Source organism: Labrus bergylta, chromosome 2, assembly GCF_963930695.1.
Source record: "Labrus bergylta chromosome 2, fLabBer1.1, whole genome shotgun sequence".
NCBI classification, from domain to species: Eukaryota; Metazoa; Chordata; class Actinopteri; order Labriformes; family Labridae; genus Labrus; species Labrus bergylta.
The window spans coordinates 24,411,642-24,432,704 of NC_089196.1; the positions used below are offsets into that span (position 1 = coordinate 24,411,642).

The 21,063-nt window shown below is 40.8% G+C and overlaps 1 protein-coding gene across 1 annotated transcript in view; it reads left to right on the forward strand.

Annotated features, from left to right (window-relative positions):
• fbxl17 (F-box and leucine-rich repeat protein 17) overlaps positions 1-21,063 on the forward strand; it is a 238,574-nt gene that overhangs the window by 151,808 nt on the left and 65,703 nt on the right. Inside the window, exon 9 of the mRNA XM_020630424.3 lies at positions 16,630-16,706. Coding sequence (XP_020486080.2) covers positions 16,630-16,706 — 77 coding nt within the window. The remainder of the gene's footprint in view (positions 1-16,629; positions 16,707-21,063) is intronic.

Here is a 21,063-nt window from a genome sequence, read left to right on the forward strand (position 1 = left end):
AAAAAAAAATTGCACATGGCTTGGAGAGGGAAGAACACAGAGAAAGAACAAGGTTTTGGAGAGAAAAGAGGGATAAACAGAAACAGAAAGACCGAAAGAGAAGAAGGCGGTATGTTCAAGAACAGGATGAGAGAAAAAAAAAAAAAAAACATTGAGCGGGAGAGAGGAAGAAAGAGATGGTCTAAGGACTGTTATCATCTGGAATCTATAGAGAATGGATGGGCAGCAAGAAGAGGCTGTAATCACATCCATCAACAACACTGTCCATTAAAATCTGTTCCTCTTCTACTCGTCTTTCTTCCTCCCTCCTCCTGCCTCTCCAAACCACCAGCCATGGTCAATTTCCCAGCACACTAAATAGAAGATCTTTGTAAGGATGATGGCTGTAATATCAATAGTTATGGAAAGGACGGAGAACAAAGGCCGTACACCTGATTCCATCTCCGTATCCCTCGTGTTTTCAAGTGAATGAAAGCGCAGCGAGACTCTTTTACATGATTTCACAACACCAGACTGAACATGAAGTGTGCAACTTCTGCTGCCTTTTTCTCGTTCGTAAAGTTGATTCCAACAGTGATTAGATGAATTATTATCTATGCAGTTACCCGAAGAGTTGGAGAGAAAACGGCTTTATCCTGCTGCTCAGTGGAAAATAGTCTAAGAAATGTCCGGCAGCTTATTAAAATGCATAAAGTGCAAACTGTACAATAGCAGGGAAGTGCCGACAGTTAGAATAAACAATACAAATAATGTCAGTTCATTGCTAAAGAAAAGAAGAAGGAATATCCTTTCACTTTGTGCAACTTTTTTTTCATAATTATTCGCATACACACTTTTGGTGTGTTTATATGTGCGCCCTTTATTTTTCATTGTAGGGATTATGGTCACTGCAAACGAGTGACACTTGCTCTCTTTTCACCGTAATCGTTCAAAAGTGTTTCCAGTTATTTTGGGTGAAGAGAACATTTGTGATCACAATTTCTTTTTTTAAATCTGCTAATTTCCAAAATGTTCAGAAAATTTGGTTGAGCAGGGGATTAAAAAACATGACAAAAAGCTTTGTTAAAATAACACCTAAACTTCCCTCCTCCCCCCTCCGTCTCCCTGTCTCCTCACCCATTCCTCATCCTAAGCTCTGTCTGCTTAGCCGGCGATAAGCCACTGGAGCGTCGCCTGCTTGAGACTGCTTCAACAAAAACTCACTTTGCTATCAAAGCTAAATAGGATTTTGTTTCTTCAGCCCATGCTAAAGATGGCATCTTTGGACATGAAGAGACGGAGATGAGGCTCGGTGATGACGAGGCGTCATGAGAGAAGACAGCAACTTCAGAGGGGATAAAAACCCTGATTCTCTCTCTCTCTCTCTCTCTCTTTCTGTCTTACACCGTATCCTCCTCCTCCTTTCATCCTGCCATCTCTCCTTCTCTCCTGTAGTATGAAAAATCTCCTCACTTTCTGTTGGCATGGCATCAAACGGTGGGTTCTGTTGGGAAATTCATTTAGGATTCTGGCCCCTTTTTTCGGCAGGTTTTTGGGCCAGTGAGTTTCGCAAGCCAGCCAACATCTGTTTTCATGAATACATAATGGCGGTGTGTCACCAGAGTCAAACGCCTGGTCTGAGGGATGCTCCCATGCACTGTTATTACCATAATGCTTATTTAGCCATGAGTTTCTCATTAGGATCTTTCCCCCGTCTGTTCCTATGGAGGGAACAATTTCATTAACTTCTCATTTACGAGTATATAATGGAGCCCTCTCCCTTTATACCACATATTCTTTTATTATTTTCTTTTTTTTTCAGAGCGCGCCTTGTGTGTTCGATTGGTAACATCTAATTCTTAAATATTATGTCAACACCAAGGCAATAGAAAGACATTATGAGCTACAAATCAAAGAGGAAAATTGAGTGTTAACATGCAGAACTAGAAAGTGTTTAAGTATAGAAATAAGCACAGAATACTGCTTACATTTAACCACACTACGCTTCCGGAAATCTAGTGCTACTGTTGCTTATGTTGCTATGGTGACGGTGACAGACAGGGGTCATGGTCAGGTCAATGTAGGGTCATCACATCCCAAAGCAGAGGTCATGAATCAGGGTTGATTCCTGTAAGAGAGAAGCCTTCATTGCAGTTTGATAAACACATTTTGGTATTATTTTGAAGCGCTGTTTTTCCTGGAACAACATTTTCCAGCTTGCGCGTCTGTGTCTGTGTCTGTGTCTGTGTCTGTGTGTGTGTGTGTGTGTGTGTGTGTGTGTGTGTGTGTGTGTGTATGCATGTGTGGTATTGCGGTATCGATGACTGTTATACTAGACATGTTGAACTAGTTTCATGGCCGACCTAACGTCTCGTAAAGTGATGAGACAGAGTGTGACCATGTGATCCGGCATAGCTGTGGTTTTTAATGCGGTTGTCGCGCTCCATCCTTTAAATGCTCTCTTTTCTTTCACACTCCTCTTCCCTTTTTTTTTTCTTTTGTTTTCTTTGCTTCTTACATACATTCTGCACATGTGTTTTTTGTGAAACGACCTTTTTAGTGGAGGGCTGTCGTAGCAGCGCTCTTGGGTAGATTATTCAAAGCGAAGCGTCGCCGCAGCTGGCTCGATGGCAGGAAGAATGCAGGATAGCTGAAGCCTCGCTGGAAAGCACCCATTTCCACCATCGATCACTAAACCCTGTCCAGTTGGGCATCCACCGCCTCAGCTCTCTGCGAGTCTTTAAAACAGTGTGAGTCCATTGATTAGGCGGCGTCATCCTGGTGTGTTCTGGTAAACCAGAGATCCTAATGAAGCCGAGTCTATCCAGCCGAGCAGCAGAAGCACCAGAACTCGACAGCTCATTCGCTCTCTCCAGGAGCCGACTTATGAGGCAAATTCAGCGTAATTAAAGCCGGCGTAATTGAAGCATTCCACTCTTTATCATTGTGGCAAGGAAATTACACACTGCAATATGACTTGTTGGGTCGTTGTACAGAATTTGTTGTGGTATAATTCAGCGGCCTCCCACCCGCCCTCCCTCCTGTCCTCCCCTTGTTTTATCTTCATCCTCCTTCTTCCTTCCTCTTCATATCCATTAGCCTAATGAACACCCTCCAATTTCCTGCCACCGGGACGAACACAGTTCACAGTATTGTTCTCTTCACTTATATGTGTGTGTGTGTGCGTCCAAACAAACACACACACACACACACACAAACTCCTGCATGTGTGCACCATGTTTGACAGAAAAAGCGGGCGGGAGAGAATGCGTTGGTAAGCTCTCATTAAAATAAATGGCAGTAATCAAAGTGCAGAGCAATTAGCCATGGCTGAGTGGGCGTTGGGTGTACACTGTGTGTTACCATGTGCCACTGTGTCAGGCCTATTGGTAAACATGGTGCTAGTTCACCTCTGTCTGCATGTGGACGCACAGCAGGAGAGTTACGATGTACAGCCGCGAGGAGTTGAGCATACGTCAGTTCATCACAGTCACAGCAGCGTGTTTTTTTTCTTTACTGCCTGGAACAAGATTCTGTCCACTGGTGGTGACGAGGTCTTATCTTCTCTGGAGAAATCACATACAGTACAGTACATTTAAGAGTGTGTACATTCTTTTTTTTAGGAATGTAGGGGCCTGTTTCAGTGTTTCAAATTAGAAGACATCATTTTCATATTCATTTATTTGTGATTGTTTTGAGCTGATATGGGCTAAGAGGACAGGACAGTGTAAAGAGTAGGAAACAGGGGTGAGAGAGTGCGGGTATGACATGCTGCAAAGGGATTGTAATCAAACCCGAGGTCTTCACTTTAGCCTTTATCCATGGGACAAGTGATAAACCACTGAGCTAAAGCAGCACCTGAAAAACACACATTTAAAAAAAAGTCCTGCTCTACAGTATGTCTCAATAACAATAAACAAAGTATTTCACAATGTAGAAAAGAATTCTCCAGAGCATCCTGGAGACATATCCAACAAGCCAATCTTCCAGGTTTGATTCCGCTTGAGGATTTCTGTCATATTAAATATCTCTCTCCGGTTCCGCACATTTCCAGCCTGTATTTTTACGCTCCCCTTCTGCCAAAGGAAAATGTCTTTAACAAGAAATCATTGGAATAGCTTTTTGGGAAAAAAAATGTACCCATGATGAGGTTGTTGCAGATTTGTTTGCCTCCACACTGGCAACAGTAGTGTTCAGGCGCATTTTCTTTTTGGTTCGTCTGACTTCATACCTCATCTATCTAGTTGTTGTCATAAACATCCATTGAGTGTCTTCAAATTTGATACAAACCTCAATGATGAACTGCAAAGAGTTTTGCCAGGAAAATTCGAAGCCACTTATCTCTTCAACTGAATGTTTGGGCCATTATTTAGAGATGCTTATTTTGACACAAACACATTCTTAAACAACTAAATTGATAAATGATGACAGATTTTTACAATGATGTCAAAGGTCAACTTCACTGTGTTACAATCTGTATGTGCCTGAAGAACACGACAACTGATATTTCTCTTCCAGGTCTTATGAAGGTCTCAAGAAATGTTTGACATCCTCTCTCGACTTTCTTAGTTTCTATCCAAACCAAAAACATGACATCATCAGTGTTTAATGGAAGGCTAAACCAACTCAACATGCTCATGTACCTTTTTTTTCTCGTCACATGAAAGGTCTATGACAGCCATAATACCACAGTGTGACCTCTCCTGTTGTAATGCAGGTCTTCATTCATATTTAAAAAAAAATATTCTCTATTTAAAATTAGCCCCAACCCTGACCCTGGTGCCCTTGTTATTCAGTGCTAAAAACTCTGCTGGATGTAATTTGAAATTGGACTAGTTGATAGGGACATTACAAAACATGTCTGTCAGTTGTTGCCTTGAAATGTCATTAAGATATTTTAACAAAACCCTAATTGAAGTTGTGGTTGCTACGATCTAATATGTCCACTTAAAAGGTCATACACCCTTTTTTTTTTTTCTCTTCCGCTCGACCAGATGCATCCACTGCTTTTACTCCCCACAGTGACATCTATCATGGTCAACCATCTTTAAACTAACTGTTCATCTCACAGGGGAAGAGCTGCACTAACTTTGTCTCACACACACACACACACACACACACACACACACACACACACACACACACACACACACACACACACACACACACACACACACACACACACACAGCACAGTGTCAGCTCTCAGACCTGAGGCTCTAAGTGTTATCACTATCTGCCACGGGGCAGTGCTCATCTCCTGCTCAGTTATTTTTTGTGTGTTATAGCTGCAGTGGGCTGACCGTGCAGGCAGATAGGGGGCATGGCGTAGCTTTACACAACAGTTGTTCATTTAGAGGTGAGGATCTCGCGTGCATGTCCTCCGGGGTGGAAACTGCTTAGGTGCACCAGAGGAAGGAAACCACAGAGGCCGGGTTAAGAGCTATGAGAAATCCATGTTGTGTGAGCGATGTCAGCCCAGTTTGGTTTCTCTTGGCACCCGAGCAGCTGCTTTAAAATGCTGTTTGTGAATGTGCTTCACGGAGGCCTGTCAGTTGGCACGGCAACAGGCTGTCCATTTGGATGAGCTTATAGTGAGTAACTGCCACTTAACCTCACAAAGTGCTTAGCTGGCTTTTCCCTCAGGGGGTTTCGATGGACAAATCATCTGGTTTGTGATGGTGCATTTGGTGGCTGATGTATGCAATAAAAACATGACTTTTTTGGTTGGGTTTACGTGCAGGACTGAAGATCATGTTCTACACATCTCTAGATCTGCTAAATGACACATTTTTCAGAACAGAGCTCCTAGTCTGTGTGTTGAAACTTTTGCTATTTCATTAGTACTGCACATGTTTCAGGTTATTTCTTTTTCTTTGACTTTATATGAGTGTAAGAACATCCTGAAAATCTCAAATTATTATAATTTGAACAGTAATGACCCTGGGGTTGGGCATCATCTCTTGCTCCCTTCCCTTCTTATCTCTTTTGACTATAGAGCTGCAATTTTTTTGAGAGTGATTTAGGTGGTTTTGTCCATGTTTGTATCACATGCATTTTGAATGTGGTTTAAACGAAACATAACTACACAAAACCTAAATGGACGTTACTACAATAAATTGGTAAAACTTTATTTATTTATTGGGGTATCCAACGCATAATACTGACATGACACCCGTCATTAACATGAAGAAAGCTTTATGAATGATTATGAATGTTGTCATTAACTGTCATTCGGTCATTTATGTCTCCTTTATTGCAAAGTTGTCTTTGTTTAGGATGTCTTTGTTATGACAACTTGACATTAACATGTTATAACAGGTCTGATTTTAGGGAAAGGGGAACTCTTTGGACTAGGTAACTAAGTTTATAGCTAAGATAAAATATACTGAAGTAAGTTAAATAAGCTAGCTGAACTTAGCTCGAACAAACAAAACCGAGCTAATATGAAGAAAAATGTAACTCTGCTAATCTAAAGCAGCTAAACCAAGATAAACTAAGCTAAAAGAAATCAAGATAATAAGACTGACTTAGCTAATCAAAGATTACTTCAACACAAATCCACTCCACTCCAGTCAGCTCGACTCAACTGGACTAAAAGAAAAATGTAGTGAAATTTATGTTAACTACACTAAACTACAACTTAAACTAAACAAGACTAGCTTAAGTAAACGAACTTAAGTTCTTTGCAACTCCTGTTTCCCCTGAGCTTGTGTAATGCTTTAACCCATCCTGAGAATGAAAGTGGAAAGTGGTTCACATAAAGCCTGATATTTCTGCTCTCTGTGCTGTTTTGGCCTGAGAAGTGTGCTCGTTCAATGCACTCCTCTCCTCTCCCTGACAAACTAAAAAAGCCCGGGCTGGACAGAAAAGCCGAGCATGATGGGCATTTACGGCTCCAGTTATGACCCCAAAGGCACAGTTTTTTGAGCGGGTTGATGACAAGCTGCTGGAATGCCCCGCCGTTTTGCAGCGTCGTTTGAAAACATGATTAACGGCGGTGGGACACAATAGGAATGTGATTCTCATTTGAGCGGTGGGTTCGGCAGGCTAGCCTGGGAAATCATCCAGGCCCTAATTGCTGAAGCAGACCCCGATTCAGACGGCTGGAAGCTGCACAGACACACAAAGCAAACACACACAAATACACTCACACGTACAGAGACGGATAGAAAGGGTGTCTTAGGTAGCCCTGAGAGGACATGCATCCATACTATTTAATTTTGCTCCATTTTCCTGTGACAACTAGTACATTTCCGTTAATTCTTCAGATTATTTCTCTCCTTATCCCGGGATAACAGCGCTGGTTTTCCAGTGATAGTGAGCTAATTTCTTGAGATCTTGAGAAAACAACAGAAATGTACTCATAATTACAGAAAAACAGCATTTTGATTCCCAGATAAGCAGGTAAATAAGTCAAGATCTCTTTAAAAAAAATGCCCTTGTTATCACAGGAAAACAGGTTAAAATAGTAGGGATCTATGTCCCTACGTTTTATATCTGTAAACATATTCGGGATTTGGTAATGAACCCCTGTCATAGTTTACAGTGAAGTCACGTTTATTTATAGAGCACATTTCAGCAACAAGATAAGTGTTTCAAATAAGACACCAAAAACATCAAGACAAATAGAAAAATAAATGTTAAACTGCTAAAATTTAAAAATCCCTAAAACAAACAATTAACCATCACAGAGAAGATTACATTTCAAAAGATTCAATTAGAATTGAAATATCCAAAAGAAATACAGAAATGTGGAAAAAAAGACATTCACATAAAAAAGAAATATTCTCAGATTAGTAACGATGATGTTTATCTGCTCTGCCCGCCTGTCAGTGTTATACTGCTCCAAAGTCCCCGGACTGGAGTCCTGTCTTCCTGACGGACACAGATTCACCTGCTGCTCTGACCTACCTGATACTGATGTAGGCTCACAGTTTGCTCCGTCTGTGTTCGGTGCCCTGGAAACCCCACCCAGGGGTGCTGTGGTGAAATCTACCCACAGTCGTTACAGTTCAACTTTACACCGTTTTGTTTTCGAGGATTGTGTCGGGTCTGTCAGTTAAGAAGCTGCAATAGTAAGTGGGATGGAAGCTGTGTTAATTAATGTAGACCTTTTCATCATTTTATGAACTCTTGTAAAGTCAAACTTATCACGAAAGTCAAATCTTACACGGAAATAAATGCATATAAACTGTAAATATACAAACACATTTTTTGACTATTTTTCCCCCATTGCTTTAACAATTATTCATTTCAATAATTCAGTGAATTCCATTGGAAGTAATGAAAAAACTACAACATGTCTGAACACCGAAAAGGACTTCAGGGAGATAGATTTGTGATTCTCAGTCCATTTCTCTGCCTTAGAAGTTGTTTCTCTGACTTTATTATAAGATATATTTTTTTCTGGCCGACAGCGTCTTCCCAACATGAGAAAATGAAATCTGATACTGAAAGATTGCTCCGCTGATATTTGGATGAGAACATAATTTGAATCATATCCCAAACGAGCAACAGAACAAAAGTCTAGAGACAGTATCAGAGGGTACGTGATTTTCAAACCGATGAACACGCTCCCTCTCATTCAATAAAACCTGGAATGCTCCGCTTTAAGATTGTTGCTTTTCCTCAGTAAGAAGTATTTGCTTACTGAAGGGCTCTTTTGAGATATTGGATATTTTTATATCCTATTATAGAAGCCCAATGAAAACAAAGTCTTAAAGTTTTTTTTTTTTTTGTGTGTGTGCTGCGGATTCCAGAGACTCGGTGTTGCACATCGTCTGAGGAAGCAGAACTCCGCTTCCTTACACTTGTGTATGGATTTATAGGTGAAATAAAGAAAATTTACAGCAAGGATCATTTTTGCAAGAACGTTCTCCCCCAGAAGTATAAAACCGGTTTTGCTTTGCTCTCCACCTCCTTGCTGCTCCGCCCTTTCCATTTCATTAAGTCTAAAGACAGCCATGGAAGTCTGAAGCCTCGTCTGTCAGCGCTGCTGCCTCCTCCCCCTCCCCCTCCTCCTCCTCCTCCTCCTCCTCCTCCTCCTCTCTTTATGTTCCCAACCTCTCCCTAGACCTTCAACCGCTTTTCTTTATACATTTCATGCTTACTTTCTTTCTTTTTCACCCTCTTTGCTCCAAAATCATCCATTTCTATTTCCCTGCTCCCTTTGTGTGGCCAGACAGCCGTGTAATTGTGGGCTGTGTGAGGAGCGGGGATGAGCACTATGCTAGTGTACCTACCTACAGCCATTCTCCCAGCAGCCTCTTTGTTCCTGTTCCATTGTAGTCGGCTAGCTAAAGAGAAGCGCTACACATGTTGTTTGGCTAGAAGACTGTCTGCAGCCTTTGTGATAAATATGGACCTCAGTTTTTCTCTCAAGTATTGTCACTATTCTTCCTCTTTGCTGCCTGTCTGTTTGGATACCTCTGGCTGTGCTGCACAGAAACAGATTAGCTTCACCTCAGAGGGACACAGGCACAAATTCACGCAAACACAAACTGCATACTGTATCAACACACACACATACACACAAACAGAGGTTGTCCCTCGGTCCCTTTGTCCCTCTTCTCTTGCCCCACATCTCCTGTTTGAGACTGGCTGTAAGCTCTTTCCAGTCGCCTGTGTGTTTGTGTGTGTGTGTGTGTGTGTGTGTGTGTGTGTGTGTGTGTGTGTGTGTGTGTGTGTGTGTGTGTGTGTGTGTGTGTGTGTGTGTGTGTGTGTGTGTGTGTGTGTGTGTGTGTGTGTGTGTGTGTGTGTGTGTGTGTGTATATATGTGTGTGTATATGTGTGTTTTTTGTTCAACAGGGCGGTTGAACTTGTATTTTTAGGTTATATCCTATTATAAGGAGACAAAAATGTTCAACCGGTGGACACAGAAAAATGACATGGAACACCTCTTTTCATTTTAGCAGATGGATGCTAATTCTAACGGCTGACTACACAGAAAACATCGACCATTATGCTGGAAATTACTTTAATTTGACCGAGATAATAACAGTCGACAGTCAAATTATGCACAACAACCGGTGACATAGAAACGGACGACATGACAGCCTGCTGGGAGTGAAGTCAAAATATTTAGAGCTCCCTGGCTGCAGTATAGGACATAAACCCGGCCTCTTCCATGTTAACAGATGGGACATGGGTCCATATATGAAGGTTCAAACACACTTCTAATACATTTTTGTCAAACCCGGAGTCTGTTGGGATAGTTATGCTGATTTATGTCGAAGTGTTAATTTTTCCGAGTAGTTTCAAGTAGTTATATGATGCTAAAAGTAACGGATGTAACATCATGGTTGACAGCTCTGCTAACAAATGGGGCTCCTCGCAGCATTCTCAAGCAAATAGGCAGAGAGAAATACAGTCATTGAACTTTCCACAACAGGTGTCTGTTTTTTTATATGTAAAGCTTTTTATGCCTTCATAAGAGAGATAGAGATAGGACAGTGGATAGAGTCAGAAATCAGGAAGAGAGAGAGTGTGTGATGACATGCAACAGGTAGGATTTGAACCACCTGCTTTGAGGAGAACAGCCTCTGGACATAAGGTGTAAAAACAAAACCACTAGGCCACCAGTGCCCCCATGTGTCTGTTCTAAACCAACTTAAGACTGTTGACTGTACTGACCTTAAAGGGATCTTTGACCCTTTAACCCTGACTTGAAGTGTGCTGCGGTTAGTGAGAACTACTCATTTTCAGTATAGAACCCTTACAAGACGCTCATAAAAGACAATAAGTCTGATCAAACAGTGAGCTGGGACTCAGGGTTGATCACCAGGCTTTGTCAGGGTTTAACCTCTGGTTGTCAATAGGCTCACCCACACACACTGCACACACACACACATAAAGCACTCTCAGAGGTTGGTTGTCCTATAATGGAGCATTGAGCATAGTATAGAGCTCATAAAGAAAAGGTTATCTGTCTGTTGATCCCTGATTTCTCCGTGCAAATCCTCTTCTTTTTTTTTTCTCTTTTCATTTTTCTAACGCTGGTCAAGGCTGTGAAAGTGCCCACATTACTGCAGATGTACAGAGTGATTTTTAAAAGGTTCTGCTCGTCATTAGAGGTGTTGAGAGTCACTCCAGCTCGGTGCTGAAGGTGAAGAGGAATCTACATGAAAATGTTGACCTTGACTTGAAAGTCCATTTTCCAAACCCTCAGAATAAAACAGACATGATTTGATCCCACTGATAACACTGGTCTGATTTCTCTTTTATTACTCAAGTGCTTCTCTGAGAGTTTAAGAAAAACTCAGTTAACCATCATGCTCTACAGTGCATTTCAAATGAATCTGAATTTTGCACTTTCTAGACAGAGGAAATAAGGCGACTGTTGTTTCCAAAGTTTTCAGCCTGCTAGACTACTGTAGGGGGGTTTGAAATGGCAGAGCAGATGTTGGGTAAATATATCCCAGTAAAAAGTGAAATACTGAAAAAAGGAAAAAGAGAAGTCTTCACTCTTCAACCACATGTTCACCTTAATCTGCACCACAGAGTTTATATTTCCTATAGGCCTCATTTTTCTCTGTCACAACCCTGAAACATAAACCTTTTGTGAGTAAATAGAAGAACGTTCTGACAAACTCTGAGGCAAGAATAATTTTGTATCAACAATGATAAATATTACCGGTAGTTTCCCCACGATGTTACAAAAAAATCTCTGCTCATGACTCCTGAAAATGTCCTGAAAAATTTCAGGGTGAGCCCGCATGTGTGACTGCAAACAGCCACATTTTTACACCCTGACTCTAAGGGACGTTTTTTATCCTGCCAACCCTCAAGTGAACTTTTCTGTGTGAAGACTGGGTGAGTCGATGTGCAAGTTCAGCAGGAAATGTTCAGGAGTCCACCACAAATAAGCAGGCAGGGTTGATGACATATAACCGATGAGATTGTTTTTTATAGAAGCAGCTTCAGCCCCATTTATTTTACTGTATTGATACTGTGAGTACATCATCTTACAAGTAGCTGATATTAAGAAAACAAAAGTTGCAGAAGTGTCGGACTCTGTTGCTTCTCTTTCCTCGTGTCTTTTTCACGTCATGTGTCGCCTCCTGAGCTCCCCATACGCAACACGTTTTCTCGAGATGTTCATGAGTGCATGTGTGCTAACAGAGTGTTTTTTGGTTGCTGAGTAACACATCTCTAATGAATTTCAGGTACAAGTATGAGGAAGGACATTCTCTTTTTATTTTCTAAATTTTTTATGTTTCTCTTCTTTCTTTTTTTTTTTTACTGTAATTCAGCCTTGTATCCTTCGGTCAAACACAGACTAAATTCTTTGGCAGGCATTGTTAACCGGCCTGAAAAGACATTTAAATCAAATATAAAGGTTTTTAAGGGTTATGCAAAATCCAGGTAAAAAGGTCCAGGTATGTGGATCCGGTAATTCAATTTAGATAGAAAATGCGTTCATGACTTTGTGTTCACAGGGCGGAAAAAAGTCCCCTGAATTCCAAGACATGCAGAGAACTGAAGCTAAAGTTTGATTTTGTTTGTATGTGACTGACTGAAAGAGGTCGAGAGCGGTGTGACAGTTTTATTGTTTCCCTCCAGCTGTTTGTGCAGACAGCGAGGTGACAGCGAGCCCAACACTCACTGACCCCTGATGATGCTCGCTCCTTTCTGCCTCTCTCTCTCTCTCTCTCTCTCTCTCTCTCTCTCTCTCTCTCTCTCTCTCTCTCTCTCTCTGTCCCCTGCCCGGCGGGTTTTAATCACTTACACATACTGTCCTTTAGTTGTCATCAAAAATTGTTTTATTGTCCTTTTATTTGAAAGGAGGTGACCTTGATTGATAAATGAGCCTGCTTTATAACTTTCTCTGGAGTTTTTTTTTTTTTGTGCAGTAATATTATTTGTGTGAGCATCATTTGCCCTTCTTGGTTACAGGGACAACCATTTCAACTCATTCACATGATTCCCCGTCATTTACACCTCATCCTCTCACACTCTTTTCTTTTTGCACATTTCTTATGATTGTTCAAAATCAATCCTCGTTAACTTTTCCCTCAACCTACACTTCATTTCTTTTTTGTCATCTTGTCCTCGCTGCCTCCTATCCTCCTCCACTGATTTTTTTTCCTCCTTTGCTTCTTTTTTCAACGTTTCCTGAATCTTTTCTCTGGAATTTTTTGACGGATCGTCCCGTATTTCTTTTCCTTCCTCGTCCTTTTTTTTTTTCCCCACACCTGAATCTCTCATTGTTATCTCATCACCCTGATCCTCCTGTGCACATTTTCTCTTTGTCACCTCATCATTTCCTCCCCTCCTCATCCCTCATCCCCTCACACCTTTCTCAGCATCATTCTTCCTTCTCCTTTCATCCATTTAACATTTGTTCTTCTTCCTTTTTCTAAAAAGGTCTCCAAGCCTCTTAAACCTGTCAGTTCCCCCTCTGAAGAGTTACTCTCCTTATCCTACTTTTCATCATCAGCAGCTTCTCCTGCAGCTCCACCCCCCTGCCTCACTGTTGCCTTGTTGCCTCTTCCCTGCATCCCAATGTCCTCCTCTCAACATTATCTCCTGCAGCATCGCCTTTATGGAAACGCTCAGTATGCACGTGGTGTCTGACCGGGGACTTTTGTCACGAGCTCTGTACATTATTGAAAGCGAGCAGATCACTAATTCATGTCAGCTGAGCCTTGTGGGGTTTGAGTAGGAGGTGGGTGGGATCTTGTTGCTTCTTGAAGGCTCTTTCATGTGGCGTGAACCAGGTCTTAGCTTTCACTTTCACTCCAGCCTGCTCCTCTAACTCAGTGTTAATCTTCACACCTTTTTCTCATTTAGTCATAGTCGCCTCACGAAAATGTACTTTATATTTAGTCAGATATTAGTCATTTGTTATTGATTTAATTTAGTCAATTAGTCACTGACTAAAATTGCACATCAATTCAGTTGACGAAAAAAGAAGATATTTTAGTCAACTAAATCAGATGCAAGCTTTTATTTTGATCATCAGAAGCTCACTTATGCTGCATTCAGGTGCTGCTCGGGTGGTCCCAAGTTTCCGAGTTGGGAAGTCGTTCTTCCGACTTCAGTGTGTTCACATGATTTAAGTTCGGAATGTCGGAATGTTGTAAGAACAGCACAAACAAGCGTTGATGCTACAAAGAAGATCAATGAAATGTAACTGTTAAAAGTTATATTTGATTAAAAAAATAAATAAAAAAAGTAAATGTGCAATACGTGAATTAATAAAAACTATGTTAAGATTAACAAAAAAATATTTTGCCCCCCATTTGATGACGATTCTGACATCAAGTCGGGGAAGTCGGGGAAATCTTATTCTTTTCCAAGTTTCTGAGTTGTTGGTCCGACTTGAGCAGGTGTTCATGTGCATTTTACAACTCGGAATCTCTTTTTCCCGATGTTTTCCGACACCACATGAATGCAGCAGAAGCTCCAGGGGGCGGGGCTTCACAGACCTGTAGGCTCCAGGCTGCACATTGTTGCACTCACCACACACACACACACACACACACACGCACACGCACACACACACACACACACCTTTGATGAAGTCTGCTATGGTTTACAATGATTTTAGAACAGCTGAGGGGGTTTAACACTTCTTTATCCTCACTTGTAGTGTAGTTTTCGTTTCTTCACATTATCGTCAATTAGATGATGAAGTAATATTATTTATCAAATCGTCAAATAGCGGATTTTCGTCTCGTCATCGTCATAGTTGACTAATTTGAACACTGCCTATCCTCTGTCAGTCTCCGATCATGTTCTCTGTTCATCTTCTACTACGGCCACTGTATAAAGATTTCTACTCCATCTTTCCTCCCTCACTGCCTCATTCATTGATGTCTGATCTAATTGCTTTCTGCTTTCTAATTGCTCTGACCCTGGGCACAGTGTAACAAGCTCCCAGAGGATGCACTCCGCCTCGGCCTTCGTCGCTGCATCCCGGAATCACTGCGCTCATTTTTTTTTGTATCTGTTCCTCATCCGACTTTTCCCCGTGCATTCCTTCATTAGAAGCTCTAATACCAAATCCCCAAGATGTACAGTTTCATATTGAGAACAAGCTGGCTGAACTGAAGCTCATCTGAAGCCAGGAATGACCACTTGCAACCTGTCTTTTTATATTTTCCAAGAGTGGAGTTTTTTGTTTTCTGAGACTGAGCCAGGCAGAGGGAAGAAGGTAGGAGATATAAAAAAGAAAGAGTGGGAGCACATAAAAAAAGAGATAAAAAAACTAAACAAGTAGAAGTTGGGAGGAAAATGAAAAGAAAGAAAGAAAAAAAAGTACATCCTGATGACATTGTGTGGCTTCCAGGGCAACACAACTTAATATAAAATGTGAAATATGAAGTTGCAGCCCAGTGAACTAAAGCAGACAAGCCGCTGCACATTTTAACAGCTTTGGCTCCCCCTCAGAAATAAGGATTTAAAATATATGACACACATTTGAACTTTTCTCTCACCAACATGTCTTCCTCCGTCATCCTTCAGTGTGATATGTCACACATCAAGCCAAATCCACGAATTGTGTCACCTTGAACGAAAACCTGGAGCGAGAAACAACACAGAGAAATCAGGCTTTGTTCATGCAGGAAATGTTCGAGCACTGGAACTTCCTGTTGATCTGCATCCTATTTTCTCTCGTGTTTCGCTGGAAAACAATGACAGAAAGGAAGCTCAGATCCTCTAAGTAAGTCCTCACTCATCTGTAGTGAGATAAGCCCTCCAGATAGAGGGTGAGGTGAACAATGCAATTCCGTCAACATCGGTTGTCAGTCATATCGCGTGAATTTATGAGCACGGAGCACCAGAACTCAATATTGTTCTCTGTGTCACTTTGACATGAAGCTCAATGATAGAGGACAGCTCAACATCGCATTCATTCCCCTCCTCTTTCACATTAATTCCAGAGCCTTACTGTACGTGTGTGTGTGTGTGTGTGTGTGTTTGCATGTGTGTGTGCTTGTCTTTTCTTTTCTTTTTTTTGTCTCATAAATATTCATGCCAGAACACCAGCATAAAGATCAAAACATTTTCTCCTGAAGGTTAATAGGTCAAACGCGTAGATCAAAATCGAGTTGTTGCACACACTCCTCTCATTAGAGGCATTTAAAGAGAATCATTTGATACAGATACTCTGATCTTCCCCTCGGCCCTCCCTGGAGTATACTAGCTTTCTCTCTCACAAACACACACACACACACATGCTGTAGGTCCTTTGGGCACAGGCAGCCCCCCCGACTCTATCCAGTTCTATCTCTTTGAAGAGAGAACGCCAACCATACATGTGTGTCTATGCACATGCACACACATTCATGCACTCCTGCTGTGTTAGTGCATGTTCTTTAATCAGATCAGGTGTTTAATTATTAATGTGTGTGTGTGTGTGTGTCTGTGTGTGTGTGTGTTAAACGAAGCACAAGCAGGATGTGTGAACAGTTCTGACCCTGTAGCAGTACTGTTTAACCTTTGCTGTGTGCGCGCGCTGTGTGTGTGTGTGTGTGTGAAAGAAGGAGTTTTTAAAAAGACAAGAAAGCCGCTCAGTGTGCGCGTAGATTTGAGACGAGTCAGAAATTGCCTTCATGAAAAAGCAAAAGGCAAAAATACCAAGCTGTGTAGATGCCTCCGGTGACACTTTAAAACATTCCTTCTTTCTCCTCGTCTCTCCGCAGGTGTGTGGAAATCATCGCCAAGGAGGGTAGGAGTCTGAAGGAGCTCTATCTGGTGTCCTGTAAAATCACAGACCACGGTAAGATACTTCCAATCACTGTCCCTTTGTTGCAGTCAACCTCCAACATTATTATCACAACCGTTATTACCCTCTGTCACTACAATGATTCAGGACTCATTTGATTTTACGACTCGGCCCCTAACGAGACGTGCAAACAGTAAAAATATTATTGGAAAGTTTAACAAGAATAAAGTAATGTTCGTCGGATCTCTTTGGTGCAATTCAGACATTTTGATATTGTAGTCGGTGGGTCTAACTTTGTGTAGAAATGTTCTACACATATTTAGCACCTAGTTTTGCAGAGTAATTCGTTTTTTTTATTTTTTTTTATACAATGCACAGTTGAGTTGGATTATTTCTGCACTAAAACATCAAGAGTGAAAGGCTTGCATCAGTTATTTGATTTTCTTACTTTGGGGTATCAGTGTTGCAATGCTTTTTTTTTTTTACAATCACAGAATAAGAGAAGAAAAACTGACACAGATGAATCCCACTCTGATGTCATTCATCACTGATCATACAGCCTCAGCCTTTACCATTCCTATACCTGTCTTAAGCACACACTCTACAAAGAAACACACACACACAGACATACATATACATGCTCAGTGCATTGATTGAGGCGTGTTTACATATGAGACTACTACTGTCAGTATTTTAAAACCTTGTGACCTTGTCTGTACGATTATTCTGAGACATCTTAAACCTCATTTCTTCTCCACACTTTGCTCACATGCTGTAAAAAAAATCGAATTGTGATGAGAAAAAGTCAACCTTTGTTCATTTAATTAAACATCGTGTTGATAAAGACAGATTGATCTCATTAATGTTTACATGCATATATAAATTTTTTCTCTAACTAATTTTTAATTTATTTTTTGATTAATTTATTTATAGTTTTGTTTGTGTTCTCGCTACTCCCCACTAAGTTCCGCACCTGAACATAAAAATCAGTGCTTGACTTTCATCTCATTTAAATGTATTTGTCTGTCTTGTTGCTTTGTATCTCTGCTTATGTTTTGCTATTTTGTGTCTGTTTTGTCTGTTTTCTTTTTATTTGTTTTTGTCTTTGTTTATTTGTTCTCGCTTTAGTTGTCATGTCTATGTTTTGTCTATATATTTTTGTTTCATTTTGTCCACCTTATCACCAATATAAAATTAAAATAAAAAAAGTGTTGATAAAGAGAGTCCATACTGCGGACACAAACAGAGAGAGAGAGAGAGACAGGGGGCGGGGCTAGTTGCTCTGTATAGGAGATCAGAGGTACAGGTGAGTCTGTCTGTTGGAGGCAGGAAACTGAAGTGAGAAGTGTAAGTAGTTCATGAATGAACATTTAATAAGGGGAAGAATAAAGAATCAACTTAAAATGTGTCTGTTAGAGATAACCAACAAACATTGAGTCTACCTGTAATGTGATGCAATTCAATTTTACACAACAAACCCAGACTTCTGCATTGTGATGTGTCAAAGATCAAACTGATATTTTGTATTTACTTGCTTGATCTTGATTGTTAAATTTGGTTTAATCCGACTTTTTATTTAAATATGTGCCATGCACTGTCTGTAGCGAGTGTTTGAACTTGTTTTTCCTTGATTTTCTTTGATAAACCCCCCCCCTTGCTTAAATGAATTCCCCTTTCAAAAATTTAAATTGCACAAAGGGCCTAACCAGATTACAAACGTAAGAGTCTTGTGCTTGTTTGCCCCGTGGAGTTTCCCTAAAATTGGCTTCTTAAAGCAGGTGTACTTTGCATTTGATCTTGAAGAGACAGTAGCCTGTGCTTTTGATAGTCATGCTCTATTCCAGTTTTCTGTCCAAGACAAACATTGCTTCACTTGTTTGTTTGTTTTTATCTTGCTATTGTCTGAATAATTAGCTCATTGAAAACTGCACAAAGGGACTAATGAGATAAGAGAAAACAAGCCTTCTGCTTGTTTGTCCCATGGTGTTCTCTCCGGAGCTTAGGGAGCTTAGGCTGCGTCGGGGGCTGTATTGGTGTGGATCACAGCCCACTGAGACTTCGAATGTGAACTTGGCATATACAGCAGACATGAGCCTGACTTTTATGATGCTGTATTTTAACCACTTTACTTACATGGATAAAATATATGAAGTGAGTTGCCTACTTAAGGGATCTTTTGATTTAAAACATTTTCACGCACATTCTTTTTATACAGACTTGTTGCACTTTTAGCTGTATTACATTTCCAATTTAAAACATACTCTGTCCCTCTTGCTGTGTTTTTTTTTTGGGGTATTTGGATGATTATTGAAATTACTGTAAACTGGAACTAAATTCTAATACAAAGAAACCCATGCAATAAAGCATTTTCAGGGACAGAATCACAATCAGGCGTTTCAGGTGACACATTATGACCATTAACTGTATAGTACATGGACATAGATGCAGTGACATCACCAATTGGGTTTTGGAGAGGCCTTTAGAAGCTGATGATGGCAGCCGCCATGTTGGAAATTTAGGATTGTAAAGCGCTTTTCTAGTCTTCTGACTACTCAAAGCGCTTTTACGCCGCAGATCATACCTACCCATTCAAACATTGATAGCATAGTAGCTGTGTAAAGTGACAATTATAATTAATTAATCCCATTCATGCACATTCATACGCAGTGACAAAGTGTCCTGCCCAAATCAGACGTGTGGCTGCAGGAGCTGGGGATCTAACCCCTGACCTTCAGGGGTATATATATGAGGTATTTTTGGTCCAGTAGCCAAACTACAGACTGGTATTAAAGGTTGCACACTAAACCAACCATTCAAACATGACACGGTTCAAACAAACCGCCCTGAAATGACTCCTCCATGACCAGAATTTGAGAAAGAACATGTTGAAATTCAGCTGGCTTGCTCAGAGGAAGTCTCTAACTTGTTTCCTCTCAAGTGGCTCACTGGAGAAGAACTTTTGTAGAGGCCAGTAAAAAAAAGGTTTTTAGCTAATGCAGCCAGTGGAAAACTGTCAAAGAAGTGAATTGGGTGTCATCTTGGAAGGCAGTTCCATCCAGTTTTTCCTAATGTTTTTTTTCCCCCAATCTAGATTTATTGGCAAGCAACGTTATTATTTTTCTGAATAGGAAATGAGATGGTTAGCCATTTTCAACTCCAGCTAGTGACTACTTCTCTGACATAGCTGACAATTATAAACATTATCTGTTTCTCTCTGCTTCAGCTTGATGTTCCTAATGTGGTTTTATTCATCGTGACAGCAGATATAAGAGCTTTAATGCCAGGCACTTTTTGTCAGAGGTTTTCACAGCGTAGTTGTCGTTGTTTTGTATGTTACCACAGAGTGTTCACTTAAATGATTCCCCTCTTACATGAGCTGCAGTTTGCTGCTGACTTCTGTGAGTAACCGTGACAATAATCACCCTGACCCCTCTGAACCTGAGCTTTAACTGTGTGTGATATTGTGTGTGTGAAAGGTTTTTAGTGGGCGTGTTTCTTCGGGTGTTTGATTAATGACTTACAGATCACAATAGTACATTAAACCAGGAATGCACACAACCACCCCCTTTACATCCCTCTCCTTTTCTCTGTCTCTCTAATCATTCTGACCAAGATGAATTGGTGATATCTGATCTTCTTCCTTCACTAATGACCCCTCCGGCCCCCTTTTGGCCGATGATTGGATCTGTGTGTATTTATGTGTGTGTGTGTGTGTACATCGTATGTCCTCCCAGGATAGAGATGCTGGTTGCTGGAGCACAGCGCTCTAACAACATGATTGGTGGATTTCCTGCTTCAGCCTCGGATAAATTAAATAACAGAAATGAGATTTTACATCAGCCAAGCTGGCCCCCCGATTTTTATTTTTTTCCGCCCATCTCCTCTGCTAATTATTTTTATTAATGGCCTCTGTGAGTGCATTTGAGATGTCCACAAGCCTCTTGCGTTAGAGTGTTCTGTTTTTTCCTGTCAGCTTTGGCTTCCTGTGTGATTTTTATAGGAGCCTTGAGGACAGACAGAGAGAGACATAAAGACAGGTTTAGATGACAGAACGAGAGAGAGAAGGCAACATGTAATTTTACTCCGGTGGCAGATGGTTTCCGAGATTATTTTGTGCGGAAGAGGAAACAAATGGGAAAAAAGTGAGGATGGAGCCTTTTTTGGCGTAATGATCTCACTGAAAGCTCTATTTATGCTTCGGAGAAAGAAAAACAAAAACTTCCCCAAAGAACGTATTATATGAAACACCATTTTGTTTGTATTCAATTTGGTATAATTACTTGTTAGACACATTGTTTCTTTGATGTTAAACTCACACGTATTTCTGTAGCTTGGTTTTCTCACCTGTCACTAATGATTGATGATGAATAGAAACTATTTTAAAAGGTTGTTGTTACATCTCCAAAAGCAT